Source organism: Ictidomys tridecemlineatus, chromosome 6 (assembly GCF_052094955.1).
Source record: "Ictidomys tridecemlineatus isolate mIctTri1 chromosome 6, mIctTri1.hap1, whole genome shotgun sequence".
Lineage (NCBI taxonomy): Eukaryota > Metazoa > Chordata > Mammalia > Rodentia > Sciuridae > Ictidomys > Ictidomys tridecemlineatus.
This window is the reverse complement of record NC_135482.1, coordinates 87,295,582-87,313,729: the sequence shown is the minus strand read 5'-3', so window position 1 is coordinate 87,313,729 and position 18,148 is coordinate 87,295,582. Positions and strand designations below refer to the sequence as shown.

The 18,148-nt window shown below is 33.7% G+C and overlaps 1 protein-coding gene and 1 pseudogene across 8 annotated transcripts in view; both read right to left on the bottom strand.

The window, feature by feature from the left end:
• Slco1a2 (solute carrier organic anion transporter family member 1A2) overlaps nt 1–18,148 on the bottom strand; it is a 118,988-nt gene that overhangs the window by 5,580 nt on the left and 95,260 nt on the right. For 7 of the 8 annotated variants that reach the window (XM_078015127.1, XM_078015126.1, XM_078015124.1 and 4 more), the window contains 4 exons: nt 17,749–17,914; nt 16,119–16,291; nt 5,796–5,860; nt 5,137–5,254 (listed from right to left, as the gene is read on the bottom strand). In XM_078015127.1, coding sequence (XP_077871253.1) covers nt 5,137–5,254; nt 5,796–5,860; nt 16,119–16,291; nt 17,749–17,914 — 522 coding nt within the window. Of the gene's footprint in view, nt 1–5,132; nt 5,255–5,795; nt 5,861–16,118; nt 16,292–17,748; nt 17,915–18,148 lie in introns of those variants that run through there. The other variant, XM_078015128.1, reaches the window with a different exon arrangement.
• On the bottom strand, nt 8,927–9,107 carry LOC120888802 (U2 spliceosomal RNA; annotated as a pseudogene).

The following is an 18,148-nucleotide window of genomic DNA, read 5'->3' as shown; positions in this document are numbered from 1 at the left end:
TTTTGCCAGATTTTTAAAGAACCAACATTAATGCTCCTCAAACTGTTCTTTAAAATGGAAATAAAAGGATCCCTTCCAACTCATTCTATAAAGCCAGTATTACTCTGCTATCAAATCCTAATAAGAACACACAGAAAAAGAAAACTCGGGACAAATATCCTTGATAAACATAGATTTAAATATCCTCAGTAACATACTTAGAAATCAAGTTCAACAATCTATTTAAAAGATCATACACTATGATAAAACTGGTTTCATTCCAGAGATTCAAGGATGATTTAATACACATAAGTCATTATATGCAATATATCATTTAAATACAATCAAAGATAAAAACCACACTAACATCTCAACAGATGCAGAAAAAGTCTTTGAGAAAATTCAACATCCATTCATGATAAGTCCTGAACAAACTAGGTAAAGAAGGATCACAACTAAACATAATGGCTCCATATGACAAAGCCATAGCCAACATCACTCTGCATGGGGAAAAATAAAGCATCTCTCCCCAAATAAGAAATGAGACAATGTATCCACTCTCACCACACCTATTCAATATAATATTTGAAATTTTTTTCAGAGCAATCAGGCAAGAAAAAGAAATAACAGAGATATAAATAGAAAAGAAAAAGGTGAAATAACCCCTGTTTATAGATGACATGATTCTATACTTAGAAGGTACTTAAAGATCCCACCAAAAACTTAAAACTGATAAACAAATTCAGCAAAGTAGCAGGCTACAAAATTAACATACAAAATTAGTGGGTTTTCTATACAGCAATAAATAACTCACTGAGAAAGAAATCAGTAAAACAACCCATGAACAATAGCCTAAAAAAAATCTAGGAATAAACTTAATCAAGGAAGCAAAAGAACTCTACAATGAAAATTATCAAACACTGAAGAATGAAATGGAAGAAGACACAAGAAGACGAAAAGATCTCCATGTTCATAGATTGGGAGAATTAACATCTCCAAAACTGCCATACTGCTAAAAGAAATCTACAGATTAAATGCAATCTCCATCAAAATATCAAATTGGAAGTGCAGCTGGTCATTCTTTGAAGAACTAGAAAAAATAATCCTAAAATTCAAATGAAAGCAAAAAAGATTACAAATAGCCAAAGCAATCCTGAGCAAAAACAGCAATGCTGGTGACATCACAATAATCAATTTCAAAATACACTACAGAGAGACAGTAATAAAAACACCAATGCACCAAGGGAATGCATTAGAGGACCTATAAATAAACCCATGCATCTATGACTTTGTGGTTCTCAAAACTGGCATCAAAATACATTGAAGAATAGACAGCCTCTTTAGCAATAATGCTGAGAAAACTAGACATCCACATGTAGAAGATTCCAACTATATCCCTCTATACAAAAACCAATTCAAAATGGGTCAGAAACCTCAATATAAGTCCTGAATATTTGAAACTACTAGAGAAAAACATAGAGGAAACTATTTAAAGATGTAGACACAGGTAACAATTTCCTGAATAGGGCTCTAATAGCTCAGAAAATAAAAGCAAGTATTGACAAATGGGATTATATCAAATTAAAAAGCTTCTGCAGCATCAGAGTAGGTCTCCCAACTACTCGCCCACGTAGGAGTACTGGTACTTGAGTGGGATCACCAAAAAAAAAAAAAAAAAATTCCACAAGAAAACTTCTAGAACTAGTAAATGAATTCAGCAAAGTATTGGGATACAAAATCAACACTCATAAATCAAAGACATTTCTGTATACCAGTGACAAATCCTCTGAAAGGTAAATGAGAAAAATTATTCCATTTACAATAGCCTCAAAAAAAAAAAACTTGGGAATCAAGCTAACAACATAGGTGGAAGACCTTTACAATGAAAACTATAGAATGCTAAAGAAAAAAATTAAAAAAGACCTTAGAAGATGGAAAAATCTCCCTTGTTCTTGGATAGGCAGAATTAATTTTGTCAAAATGACCATATTATCAAAAGCATTATACATGTTTAATGCAATTCCAGTCAAAATCCCAATGACATTTCCCATAGAAATAGAAAAATCAGTCATGAAATTCATCTGGAAAAATAAGAGACCCAGAATACCCAAAGCAATCCTTAGCAAGAAGAGTGAAGCAGGTAGCATCACTGTTCCAGACCTTAAACTATATAACAGAGCACTAGTAACAAAAATAATATGGTGTTGGCACCAAAACAGACTGGTAGACCATTAGTACAGAATAGAGGATACAGAGACAAACCTACATAATTATGGTTATCTTATATTAGACAAAGGTACCAAAAACATACATTGGAGAAAAGATAACCTCTTCAACAAATGGTACTAGGAAAACTAAAAATCCATATTCAACAAAATGAAATTAAACCCCTATCTCTCACCATGTGCAAAACTCAACTCAGAGTGGATCAAGGACCTAGGAATTAAAATAGGCCCAAATCTCCATCATGTCAGATTAGGTCGCTACTTCCTTAATAAGACTCCTGTAGTACAAGAATTAAAATCAAGAATTAATAAATGGAATGGATTCAAACTAAAAAGCTTCTTCTCAGCAAAAGAAACAATCAGTGAGGTGAATAGAGAGCCCAAAGCTTAGGAGCACATTTTTACCACTTGCACATCAGATATAGCACTAATCTCTAGGGTATATAAAGAATTCAAAAATCTAAACACCAAAAACACAAATAACCCAATCAATAATGGACCAAGGAACTGAATAGACACTTCTCAGAAGGTAATATACAATCAATCAACAAATATATGAAAAAATGTTCAACATTTCTAGCAATTAGAGAATTGCAAATCAAAACTACTCTAATATTTCATCTCACTGCAGTAAGAATGGCAGCTATTAAGAATATAAATAACAATAAGTGTTGGCAAGGATGTGGGGAGAAAGGCACACTCATACATTGCTGGTAGAACTGCAAAATGGTGCAGCCAATCTGGAAAGCAGTATGGAGATTCCTTGGAAAACTGGGAATAGAACCACCTTTTAACCCAGTTATCCCACTCCTCAGTCTATATCCAAAGGACTTAAAAACAGCATACTACAGAGACACAGCCACATCAATGTTTATAACAGCACAATTCACAATGACTAAACTGTGGAACCAACCTAGATGCTCTTCAGTTTATGAATGGAAAAAAAATGTGGTATATATATACACACACAATAATATTACTCAGCAATAAAAGAGAATAAAATAATGGCATTTGCAGGTAAATGGGTGAATTTTGAGAATATAATACTAAGTGAAGTTAGCCAATCCCAAAAAACCAAATGCCAAATGTTTTCTCTGATATAAGGAGGATGATTCATAGTGGGATAGGGAGCAGCAACATGGGAAGAATAAATGAACTCTAAATTGGGGAGAGGGGTGGGAGGGGAAGGGAGGTTGGCATGGAGTAGAAAAGAAGATGGAATGAGATGGATATCATTACCATAAGTACATATATGAAGATACAAATGGTGTGAATATACTTTGTATACAACTAGATATCTAAAAAATTGTACTCCATATGTGTAATATGAAGTATAATGCATTTTGCTGTCAAATTAGAATTTTTAAAAAAATTTAAATGTGGATATTAAATATTATTGGAGTTTTGCTACAAATTATCAATTTTGCACTCTTAAATAAACCATTTTATGTATTATAATGTATTTGATTCTTCACATTTGGAGAAGAGAATTTTTTGAAAAGAAATTTATCAGGTTGTTAATTACATTAATCTGTTTACTTAATAAACAAATAGGGGTAGATGTTTTAGTTGTTTATTAAGTAAACAGATTAATGTAATTAACAACCTGAGTTTCTTCTATCACAAATATAGATACAAATCTCTTGGCTCTCAAAGCTCTCAATCCTTATCCTTGCAAAGAGGCAAATGAAACTAGGTGAATGTACCTTCTTTGACAAATGCAGCCAAATTTATTATCTGTTCAATATGTAAACACAGTAATGATTCTATTATTTACATTTCAATTAAAAGAATTTATATCTTCTTTCTCATAACCACATAATAAAATATTTATTTTACGTTAAAAAGCTTCTGCATAGCAAAGGAATAAACAGAGTGAAGAGACAACATATAGAATAAAAGAAAATCTTTGCTAGCTATTCATCTGAGAAGAATTAATATTCAGAATATATAATGAACTTTAAAAACTAACATCAAAATGACAAAGTAACAGTAAAAAGAAAAAAAGGCAAATGTTCATGATCTCATCCTCATAGGACACTGAGGCAGGAAAATCTCAAACTCAAAGCCTACCTGGGCACCTAAATTAGACACTAACTCAAAATACAAAAGGGCAGGGGTATAGTTCATCAGTGGAGGGCTTTGCCTCCCATGTGTACAGCCTTTGGTTCATTCCTCATTACCAGAAAAAAACAATGAACACATAATCCAAACAGTTAAGACAAATGGCTAAATAAATATGTTGAAAAAACATTCAATATTCTCAGTCATTGTGGAAATGCACATCAAACCTACATTAAGATTCTACCTCACCCCAATCAGAATGGCTATCAGAAAAAAAAACTTCTAATATTGATACAGAGAAAAAAGAACCCTTATACACTGTTGATGGGAATGTGGGAATGTAAACTAGTATAACCACTATGGCAGCAGTACAAGGTTCCTAAAAAAACTAAAAATAGAACTACTATATGATCCGGTTATGCCACTTCTGGGAATACATAAGAAAGACTTACATACCTATCTTCACCTATTTAAATAGTCAAGTTATAGAATTGGGCTAGGTGTCTATAAACATATGAATGGATAAAAAATATGAGATATATACAATATAATATTACTCAGCCATGAAAATGAAATCATGTCATTTGTAGGAAAATAGATGGAACTGTAGGTCATCATGTTCAGTAAAATCTGCTAGAAACAAAATCAAGTACAGCCTATTTTGTTTCATACTTGGAAACTTTAAAAAAAAGTGGGGGGACTATTAGAGAAGGTTGAGGGAAAGAGAGGTTAATAGGGAAAGAAGATAAAATTAAAGCACAACATATGCATATATTGAAATGTCACAGTGAAGCCCATTGATTTGCATAATTAATGAGTTAACATTTATGATAAAAATATGTACACTTAAAAAGTAAATTATCTTTACCTGAAGTTTGTTGAATCATATATTCTGCATGCCCCTGGCTTACCACATTTCAAAGTTCCCCAATGTAAACAGGTAGAGTCCACTAAAGCTCCAAAATATATTGGTGCTGGAATGCCAGCTATAATTATCAGAAAAAGAAAACTTCATCAACAAGTTAAGAATTAAGAGACATTATTTTTTTGGCAAATATTTCAATTTCCCCTATATGATTTAACAAATACTGTGTAAAAATATAAATCAAATGCTCTAAATTTTACTTTGTAAATTTTCTGTTAGTGTATAAGTAATATATATAATATAGTTTCTAGATTATAAAAAATAAGTCATGATAAATAAAATACAACAAAATTATTGATAGAATAAAACAGTGAATAAAAGTAGATTATATTTTCTGAAATGTTTTGGAAAAAATTATGTGTACATTTCATTTTAACAAAATATTTCCTATTTATTCTCAAGTATTATTGAAGAGAGGTGTAATTAAGTTTTGATAGGAGAAATGAAAGGGAGAAATTCTCTATCTTCCTACATAATTCATTCTCAATACTAATTAAGAATTGCTTATAAACAGAAGGGATATTCCTAAACTGTTATTCTGAGAGAATTATTTCATTTATAGTTTATTAGTATGTTTCATACTAGGAAAAATAACATCCTACCAAATATTCTTGTGCAAAATGCATGTAATCCCACACCAAGAGACTTCTCTTCAGACTTGATACACCTAATAAAAAAAAGAAATTTATAATAAGCAAAAGTAAAGATTTTAAACCTATCAGAGTTTCTGAAAAAGATTATGCATGCTATTAACAAACACTGAATATTTGAAAAATGTACTTCCATGATCAGGCCTTGGTTACTTAGGGTCTGATTATTCTGCTTGTACCCAAATAGGAGCCCAATTTCTGATCCCTAGAATTTTACCCATCACTTTTTGCTCAGTCAGGTGTGTGCAGGGACACTAGAAATGAATCCAGAGGTGCTCTATCAGTGAGCTACATTCCTGGTCCTTTTTTATTGAGACAGGTTCTCACCATGTTGCCCAGGCTATATTTGAACTTAAAATCCTCCTGCTTCAAAAGCTTCTGAGTAGCTTGGATTGCAAGTCTGTGCCATCATACCTAACTTTCTTATTCTCTCTCAGAAGAATATATTTCATTTCAATCCATTTTTATCCCAGTATCTTTATATTGACAGTAGTAGTTCTTGATCTGAAAGGTTAAACCTTTAGCTGAAAGCAAAAACAGCACATACCTAGCTTTTTCAAATTATCTGCATTAATAAGATGGAGGAAATTTCAGATAAAGGAAATGTAACTTATGTGAGTAAGTATAAGAAAAAAGAAAAGCAATAATAAAAACTTTCCAAATAAAGTGATTTTAAAAATTCCAAAGCAAAACTATTTTAAGTGATTTGACATAATTTCAAGAGTTGAACAGAGATTTCTCCATTTTCTGAAAAAATTTTCCTTGCTTTTTATTGTTGTCTGGAATTCCCATATGTGGAAATTTACACTCCAGACAACATTGGAGTGTAAATGAAAACTATACTGCAAAAGTATTTTTGATGTCTCAAACACTTCTGCATCAGCATGGCTATATGCTCAAAAAGTTCACTTTAAGAACTTCCCTGTTCTACCTTTCCTTTTCTGATTAACTCAAAGTTGAAAAATATTAATGCCGCTTTCTTCACAGAGTATATTTTTAACAAAAACTACATTTCATTGGTATTTTCTTGATACAGATATTATATTAGATAGAATAATTCTACAATCTTAAAAAGTGAAATGTCATTGATCAAAAGACCATCTATCCGATGGAGAAGTTATTTAAATAACATCAATAATTTTATTTAGAAATTTTATTCAAAGAGAATAAAATCCAACAGACTTATCGTGGTCACCTAATTTATTTTTAAAAAATACAAAAATTAAATAAAATATTTAAATTTTATTGAGGAAGTTTTCTTTCTTTTCTGTTTTTAACATATGCCCTGTGATCTCACAAAAACATAGAACTCTGAGAATTCATAAATTATAAGCAGTTTAAACTGTTCTCCAAATTTTATTATTTCTTGACTTTGATAAGAATATCAATTTCTAGAGTCTAGCAATAACAAAAAAATTAGAATATAAGTTATAGAAAAAATGCTGATAGAAATATAAATTTTTATTTTAAAATGACAAACTAAAGTAGATGATACATCCCTTCACCATCACTTTAGAGGATTCCATAATAATAGGTAACAGATATAAATATGTCTATTAAAAAATCCAGGTGTTAAATTCCATAATATGATCTTGGCAAAAGATGGCAGAAGAATAGAAACAAATAAATCATGAATGCATAATAATTACTTGTTTTACTAGAGAGTAGATATTAATAACTAAAAGTTTTAAAATTGATACGCAAAGAATAAATGTTGTTAATAATCTCAATATTCCAGTCAACTATTTGAAAAGTATAACTTTCAGGGCTCTGTAGTAGAGCATGTGATTAGCATGTATGAAACTCTGGGTTCAATTCCCTGTACACACACACACACACACACACACACACACACACACAATACACACAATATAACTTTCAAAACAGCAGGAAGAAATCCAATCTGTACAAAGGGAAGAAAAAAAAGTGCAAACAGAGTTCTACCAGAATAATTATAATAAATATAAATGTGATAAATTCACCAATATTAGGTTAGAAAATCAAATATAGCAAATTGTTTAAGAAGTGAAATGTGGGGCTGGGGATGTGGCTCAAGCGGCAGCACGCTTGCCTGGCATGAGAGTGGCCCAGGATTGATCCTCAGCACCACATACAAATAAAGATGTTGTGTCCGCCAAAAATTAAAAAAAAAAAAATTAAAATTCCCCCCCCCTCTCTCTCTCTCCTCTCTCTCTCTCTCTCTCTCTCTCTCTCTAAAAAAAAGTGAAATGTAAGATTGAAAATAAAGAGAAGGAAAAATACCTAATGGGCATGTCATGAACCATAGGGAAGCCAGAACTATAATTTTAAGAAGAAACAAAGAAGAATTCCCTAAAAGAAAAGACTAAATGATAAAGAATAAACTTTATTACTGGTAATAATAAAAGTATAATGATCAAAGTAAACAAATGATTCAAGCATTAAATTCAAATCATTGACTAAAGAACAACCAAAGAAGTTCAAAGGGGTTGGAGAATAATAAAGAGCAGAAATCCATGAAACATCAACTAAATCATAAACTGATTATTTAAAAAAGAAAGTTAGATGAGCCTCTGGCAATATTGTTCAAGAAACTAGACTAGATGAAAATAAGTAAAATACAGGAAAAAAAAAAGGAAATGTCTTTTAGATATCAGAGAGTATGAAAATAATAAAAGAATATTATAAATACATACTAATAAACATACAACATGTGTAAGCAGAAATAAAATATGTGACAGAAAATAAAAAGTAAATAAAGAGAAGAAAATTCACCAGAAAAATTAGTCCAAAGTACAAATATTTTAACAGGTGAGTTTATAAAATTTTCAACAATCAGACAATATCCTTTATCACAAGACTTCTCAGAGATTTTTTAAAGTAGTGCATTATATTTTTACATAATAGTATAATTTTTTACATATTTGTACATGCAGACAAACTGGGGGATGAAAGCAATAATCAGATATTTAACAAAAGTAACTCTAGAATTGAAAAACTAGAAAATTTACCGGTTCTTTTTGTGGGCCAATGATCTGAGAAAGGAAAAGAATGAAAAATAATAAATCTATTTTGCTTATAAACATAGATGTGACAATTGTTTGAAAGGGTGCACTGATCCCTTCAAGTAGATCAGTGTATAGAATGGATGGAATAAGTCCCTGTTCCTTCTTCCTGTTCCAAAAATCCATTTAACATGTCTTCCTCAAGTAGAGAATGTATCAGAAATTAAACTGATAAGAAAAGATTGTACATTTGACTTTAGTAAAAATGCCAAGAAGCAACAGCTATAACAATTTTTAAGAAAAATTCAAACAAAAATATTCAAAAAAATTAAATCATATTTTTAACTATATTGTGATTAAGTGGTACTTTTATCAGATAAGCAAATAAAGCTCAACATTTTTCACTTAATCTCACTAAGCAAAAGTTCTGAATTGAAAAATCACATATTTCATTTTCAAAGATTAAGAAAAATTTATTTGATAAAGTTTACCACCTATTTTATTATCAAAACTAGATAAAGACTACATATTAAAAGTGTACAGCAAGCATTATACTCAATGAAGAAATCTGATAAGATTTGGAAAATAAGAGTACTGACTAAAGAATACTCATTTAACTATTGTTCAGTATAGTTTGAGGGTTGCTTGTTGATACCATAAGAAAATTTTAAGTCTGAGGTGAGTAAAATCTGAAAGTGAAAAGATAAAACTTCGTACTTGAACAGGAAAATTTACGTAGAAATCCTAGCAAAACTCTCAGATGCGGGACCCATTCAGTGTCAACTAGCTCCTGTGTATCACAGGTGGAGGCCGAGGACAAAAAACTACAATGGAAGCTAGACCAGTAATGGTCCAAAATTAAAGACTCAGGAGGAGTGACTGAGGGGACTGATCCAATTCTGCTCACTGCTCCAGAGAGATATTTAGAATCACCATGAGACCATTTATCTCAGCAGAGCTGATGGAGCTGGGGTCCAAGTTTAGGTAGAAAATGAAAGGAAGTTTACTGCCATGGCTGCTCCACCTGTGGGACACTGAGGCAGTTGTGATAATGTTGAATGTTACAGAATCGTCTAAGATGGCTTCAGTAACTGCTCACCCTACTTTAAAACAGTGCCTTCACGCCAGTGCAGCGAGGGGAAAGTAGCTTTGGCTGCTTCTCACCGCTTACAATATGTGACAGAATTCAGGAGATATTCCCGTGCCCAGAGGCAACCTCTATAGAAGAATTACAGGCCTATTTTCAGGAACTGGGGATGAAATATGCTATTTGCATGCATGACTTCTACTGCCAAAATGAGGGATGTAGTGCTATTTACAACTCAGTCCATCCATCCAATTAGGGTGCCCTGGTGTTAATATTATCCACATTGGCAGGGCAGCACCTCCAGTGAGAAGTGCAAATTATAGCAGATATGGAAATAACACAGCAGAAAACAGGAGTCTAAAACCCAGTACAAACTGGAAAGGCATTTTCAAGTCTCCCATAAACAGATATAGATGGACTTATTTGTAGCAGGTGTAGATGAAAGTAAAATACATAAATAACCTAATGCTACTCTGGTACAAGCATGAAAGCAATCACCTAAGGACAAAAGACTTAAGCCCTTACTCCCCAAGAAAGGAAAAGAAAGAGATAACAGTGAGAAATGTAGAATGGACTCCTACTCAAAAAGGAGGTAAAGACAAACTTCTCTTAGTAGGAGACATAATAAAAGCAAAGCCCATGGTTTCCCCTGAGTCTTTCAGCCCTTGGTTGTGGAATGACTAGAGGGGAGGTTGAGAAACAAGGGTCTGAGCCATGTCTCCAGACAGGAGGCTGTGTATAGAACTGGCAAAAGACTGGTTTTCAAAAAATATTCAGAGAATAAAAGCATTGGTGGACACGGGAGGTAGAAGCACATTGATTTTGCATAAAGTAATCCTGAAAAATTACTAAGCTCTGGAAGAGTTTAGTACTCAGTTGTGAATATACCATTGTATACTAGACCTTGTTAATATCTTCTCTAGCATAGATATAACCCTTGAGAGTCAAGACCCATTTGCCTTTAGGTAGGAAGGCAGACAATGGACTTTTACCATGTTACCTCAAGGATCTCTCCATAGCCCCACCATTGCACAGGTAATTGAGATTGACCAAGGAACTAATTTCACAGGCCATGACATATAATAGTGGGCTCAAATACAGGACACATGATGGATTTTCCACCTGCTGTGCAATACAACAGGAGCTGGGTTAATTGAAATAATGAATGGTCTGCTGAAATAAGGGTTAAAGACTGTTATGGCTTAGATATGAGGTGTCCCCCAAAACTCATGTGAGAGGTAATACAAAAAGTTAGAGTTGAAATAAATGGGTTAACCTAATTAGTGCATTAATGCACTTGAATGGATTAATTGGGTGGTAACTAGGCAGATAGGGTATGGCTAGAGGAGATAGGTTACTGAAGGCATACCTTTGGAGTTTATATTTTTTCCCAGGAGTGGAGATGTCTGCTTGCTGATTACCATGTCTGAGTTGCTTTTCTCCTCCACACACTTTTGCCATGATGTTCCGTCTCACTTGGCCTAGAGCGACGGAGTCCGCCAACTACGAACTGAGACCTCTGAAATAAACTTTTCTTCCACTAATTGTTCTGGTCAAGTCTTTTGACCACAAATCTGACTAAAACAAAGATCAAAAATAACTCTACGTGGGGTGGAATATTCATGTGCCTGAGTCACTGAGGACATTAAATGAAAACCCAGACATCAGGGGCAGTCATTTCTTATGTTCACACACCTTGTGGCTGCCAGCATTCATATTGCAAATAAAAGACTCATCTACTGAACATATTCTTAAACTTTTCTGGGACGTGAGCAACAACTTACAATTGCCAACTCCTCAACACATCACATATGAGACAGGAAGCATTAGTTGGTCATGGACTATACAAGTAGGGACCCAGTGGTTCACTCTACTGACACCTTGTGGAGAGAGAGAATATCTAAATTTAAAGTAAAGCCTACTGTGATGGAAACCTGGCCCTCACAAGTACAGGGGATATTACCCTCAGGAGTCATCACTTGAGGAACACTTTGTATCAGTTATGGCAGGTATGTATTTCAGAGGTATATTTCTTTCTATGCCCTCAAAGTGCAAATAGATTGGTCTGGTGTACTTGCCCAGGCAAGCCTATTGTACTGGTTACTTAACTAACACATTATGGTACAGTGGCCTGTATTCTGCCTCATGGAGCTATGTTGCCATTTTTGGTGCCTATTAAATACCAGTCATATTTGCCATAGGTTAACAACAAGTTTTCCTGGACTGGACAACATATATTGCATATTACTCCAAACAGACTATTAGAATGCTCAGAACTCCCTGTGACAGCAGCACAAAACTCCCTGTGATAGCAGCACAAGGACTTCCCTGGGTAGTATAACCTACAAATGAGATATAATGGACTTGGTTGAAATAACTGCACTGAAAATACTCACAAAATGGCCATCACATAATCATTCTCAACCAAGGGTTTTGCTTTAATTAGAGAGACACTGAATACTTCTCAAGTACCTGGGTACACTTACATATAGAATGGGCTTTCATGGGATATAGCAATTCAGGTTATAGTTAAAAAGACAGTATTCCATTTTGTCACCTAATAGGTTCCTGATAACCAGACACCGAGCTTTATGCCTGACTCTGGGTAAAAACAGTGAGTTCAGCAGATATCCTCAACCTATGTTACTCACAGGCTTTCCCCCTGCCATGGGGTGCACTATGGATACGTGGGCCTGTGGATGATCTTGCCTATCTTACAATTGGACAGGATGGTGTACTAGCCCAGCCCTAGTTCTGCCTCTTTTAATATGTATAACAGTGACGGGGATAACATCAAGGTACTTCACACAAGGCAGTGCTATGCTGTGCCTCCTGGTGGTTCTATCCATTAGCTCCACAAGCTGCAATGATGGTGGAAACACTCAGGTCTCAGCTTTACCCTCCCACACTGCCCAAACTGTCAGTCAGACTAAACATGCCATATCCTTGACAACTGAGGACAACACTCAGATTTTTTAAAAAAGGTAGTTTTATAAAATAGGATGGTACTAGTTAGGCTAATGGCTGCCCAAGCTGGAGTATGTGCAGTCTTGGAGACAGAATGCTGAGGATATATACCTGGTAATGAACACAATATTGTCCATACTTTACCCCTAGTGTCTAAAAAAAATGATGCCTTGATGTCTTTCAGTTGACCCATTCTCTGTTTAACTTCCTTTCCTTTGACATGACGCTATACCTTTTGTGTTCTCTTAATAACCTTAGCATAATTGCTGATAGGCTCTTGCTCCTTGTACTGCTGCTGTAGGATATAGAAACAACATGCTTCCAGATCCCTGTCCTGAGGGCTTTGCAGAAGATGGGAGGCAGTAGAAGATTGTAAGGAACATTAAGGGGCTTCCAAAGCACTGAAGGGATGGAATGTTGGGGTAAACACTAATTGGTGCCTGGAAGACTTGTTCCTGGTTGTGAGATAGAAAAACTCTAAGGAATATGATAATTAAGGAAGAGGAGAAGGAAAACCAACCACTTTCCTTATTTCCAATCTTTAGGTAGGGATCAAAGCAGAGTGATCTTGGTTGTAAAGTAAAAGATTATGCTAATAAAAGATCTGAAGAACTCTGTCTACCCAGCAGGCATGTTACCACTCTATATATTCCCCATTGTTGTCAATATGGCGTAGACCTGCATTGTTTACAAGTCTGCTGTGCCAAAGGAGTAAGTAATAAATTGTCTGAATCTTCGCTTCTCAGTCCTCCAAGTTCTTTCCGTGAGATTGGTAAACAGTATGTGGGGTTTTTTGTAGCCCTGGGGTTGAAAAGTTTCCTTCATAATAAACCAGTAAATGTATAAAAGTGTTTCCCTGAGTTCTCTAAAGCCATTATAGTAAGTCTTCTAACCTGAAGAAAGTTTATGGGAATCTCCAGCCTATCACTAGTCAGTCAAAAGGCTGAGAGCCCCAGATTTTCCATGCTCATAAAAAATAACAGAAGTCTGGGGAACTGAGCCCTTTAACTCTTGGGATCTGATGCTAACTCTAGGTTGATATTGTCAGAACTGAAATGAACTGTAGGACACCTTGGTGGTACCAGAAAATTGATGAGAGTCTGATATCAGAAGGCTTCTCTGTGAATAGAGAAACTTTTTCTCAGAGTATGTACGTATATATAGTTTATATATGTGTGTATGTATCTAGGAAGCAACCTAATGACATATCACCTTTATTAAGAATCTTTTAAAATTCTACTCAAGTACATAAAAGATATTGATATTGCAGGTTCACCAATATTTCATTCCAGTTTTCTCCACCTGATCTGCAGAACCCTCATAAACCTAATCAAAACTTATACGTAAGTATAAAAATCTAAATGGCTAAATCAATTTGGGCAGAGATTAGGCACAATAAAGGTGACAATATGGGTAGGCAAGGAAGTTACCATATGATATTTTAACATTTGCAATGCTAAAGCAATTAAATCAATATGACACTAATTTAATAATAGGCAAATCTGTGAAACAGAAAATATATGAAAAATATACCCATGTTGTAAAAACTTAACATATGATAAAGGTGGCACCACTACCAAAGAACCTGTAATTTAGGTTGTGATATTGGTAAAATTACTTCATTATATGAAGATAAATTGAATTGGGCATCTTTCTCTCTTGCACTATATATATAAATATAGTTAAGATGATTTTAAGACTATAAGCAAAAAATAAAACTGTAAAACTTTTATCCTAAACCTGTTAGAATAAAACCTATAAGGCAATATTTTTATAAATTTAGAATTTGAAAATGCTTTTTAAATGTGACCACTCATTACCATACACCCAAACCATAAGACAAAAAAGTTGTTATATTTAAGTGCAATTTTTAGGATTTCACTTCATAAATATAGAAAAGTTCAAAGAAACATAGATTAGAAGATAATTATGTCATCAATTATAGGCATATCATTATATAAATTATATCATTGTTTCAATTATATCATACTGCTTATTACATTATATCAATATAATATTATAAATAATAATTTACATAGTCATCATCCAAATCAGCAAGGCAAAGAGGAAAATGGGGTCCAAAAAAAGAATCAGCATCTTGAAGTAGAAATCTAAATAACTAAAAATTAGTTCAAATATGCTTAACTTCACTCACCAGGAAACCACACTAAACATCAATGAACCACCATTTTACACCAACTGGAACAGTCAACATTTGAATGTTAGATGATTCCAAGTGTTTGGGAAGCTATAAAGTGGGGGGCAGGACACTGAAGCAGTGATGGTATGAGAACAACTCTTAAACACTAGCTGTACTTGGTGTCTTTATATATGCATGTATTTTTAAGAACCACACCAAGGCATAGAGCACATAGAGCACCACCATCTGAGTGAAATGCATAATGAAAAAGGAAAATGCATATTGTAAAAAACATATCTGTCATATGCCTATGGTGAGTGAAAGTAGGAGATGAAATTTAATACAAATGAGTAAATAAATAAAGTAAAGCAAGAGAGAAAGCTTGCTCCAGCTCATAATGATAAAACGTAATGAACTACGATTAACTTAATTCTGCTTCTGAATTTCAATGAGACAAGAAGAAAGGGGAGCAGGTGGGCAACTGTGTTCAGGATGGTTTATTAGGCATGAAGAATGCTATGACTGAAAGAGCACATGTTTAATATACCTAAGTTTGGAGCAAGGCTCTGCAATTTCCTAGTTTTAGGAAACCATTACTTGTATCTCACAGTAGCCTTGCAAAAGAATTTTGGGCATTTACCATTTATGCCCATTTTTATTAAAGAAAAATTGAGCTTAGAAAGATCAAGGGACCCTGGTAAAAAAGGGGGCTTCTAGTAGTTTTAAATTCTGCTGTCCTGTAAGCTAAACCAGATGAGGTGGCTGCTATGCAACTATTCTTTACCTATCTAAACAACCATTTCATAAGGCTAACCCTAAAATGGGCATGTATCTCATCTATACAATGAAAGATCCACTTATTCTGAGAAATAAGAAAGGAAAATAGCAAAGGATAGGGAAGGAAAGAACAAAAGATGAACATCCATATTATTAACTTTAAAATTTTGTAAGATTCAACAATGTTTAATGCAAGATCCTTAATAAATGTATATTAGAGCACAGAGTTCTTAGATATCATAAGCCTCAAATTACTTAGAAAAAAGTTACTATAATAAATTACCAGAAAGAAATCCAAATAAAGAAAATAATTATTGTACCTCAGGAGAACCATATATCCAGGTATGGCAGCTAAAGAATAAATAAAACTGCTAATTGTCGACAAGATTAGAAAGTACTGGAGCATCATGGAGCAGTCATGGCCTTTGTCACAAAGCCCAAGAACTGCAGATGAATTTCCTGATGTTCGAATGCAGCTACAATTTTGGAACACCTGTCAAAAATAATATATACTATTTAAGAATATGTTTAAGAATTTTGAACGCAAATCTCAATTTTTTTTATGTAGTCAGTTGGATCAAGATGGAGACTGCTGGGGCTGGGGGTGTAGCTCAATGGTAGAGCACTTGACTAACATGTGTGAGACTGTACTCCTCACACACACCACGGGAAAAAAGTATGGACAATGCTTATCCCTATGTTCCCATCTCCTTTATGGTCTCTCTCAGGATTATAGCATAAAACAAAGCATAGAAGTATAGTTTCAAAATATGACATTTTAAAAATTTGTTCTAATTTGTTATACATGATAACAGAATGCATTTCAACTAATTGTACACAAATGAAACACAGCTTCTCATTTCTCTGGGAATACAAGATGCAGTCACACCGTTTGTGCAATCATACATGTACATAGGGTAATAATGTCTGTCTTGCTCCACCATCCTTCCCCCCCTTCCCCTCCCCTCCTTCCACTCCCCTCTGCCCAATCTGCCAATTTAAAAAAACCAAATGCCAAATGTTTTCTCTGATATGTGAATGCTGATCCATAATGGGGAAGGGAGAGGGAAGAATAAAATAAATGGTATTTTATGTAAATACATGAAGTAAATCTGCAATAGCTCAGCTATTCTAAATGCACACTTTTAAAAATAAAACGAACACTTACCTGCCACAATACAAAGTATGAACAACAAAATCTGTTTGATTGTTCAAATGTTTACACATAAACAAAGCTGTGTCCTCCCAAAATATAGTTTATTTTAAAAACAGACTAAAGTCATCACTTTTTGAATTATTATGTTTCCCGATCTCATTAATAATAAAAATTTGTATTTTACTTTGGTCACCAGCCAACCTTATAAGGTTGAACATTCTTGAGGCAAGAAGACATGCCTAACTCTATCTATCTTTTTTTAAAAAAAAAACTGTTTTCATGTGAAAAACACAAAAAGCACTTACATAAATATACACAGAAAACAGAAGAAAAAACACAGCAATTTGAAAACAAAATTGAGAACAAAATTGCCAACTTCTTTCTCAATGATAAATTGTTTTCTGTCCAGTATGTTTTTAACCCAAATTATTTTAATAATAATCTAAACTGGCTTAAAATTACAGATAACTTCAGACACTGTGAAGGCATTACATAGATCTGAGATGTGAAAAGGTAACAAAGTGTGCATATAGAAGGTAATTTAAGTTATACAAATTTAAAAAATCTGGTTTTAAGAAAAGACTAAATTTGTTTTTAGCAGATATAGGTCCAGTTCAAAGTTAGAAAATGCTAATACAATACACAGAAGTTCTGTCAAAAAGGCTGGTAGGATGTATTACCATGTTCAATCCAGTTCCAAAGGATGTCCACAACCAGCAAGGCAACCTGACATATATGATAAATCATTGTCAATACATAGAAGTTCTGTCAAAAAGGCCAGTAAGATATGTTACCATGTTCAATCCAGTTCCAGAGGATGTCTCACAACCAGCTAGACACGCTGACATATATGATAAATCATTGTCACCACATACAGGATCCCATGTTTTAGTTGGACAGTTGCAAGCTCTATTGCAGTCATCAAGGACTTTATTTCCCACATATAAATCTTGTTGGATTCTGAAATGATTTAAAATAATACCATGGATACAGAAACACTATTCAAGATTTGTTTTTCTTCTTTCTATCTTAATCCCCAATTATGTTTCCTCCCCTCCATCAAAATAGAAAAAGAAATCTTCTATCAATGTGTGAATTGCCTACTATAGTTCTGGTGTAAAAGATAACCAGGTGCAGTGTTACAAAGCCACTTTTTCAATGATTTATTTTAGAAAAATACAATCCATAAACAAG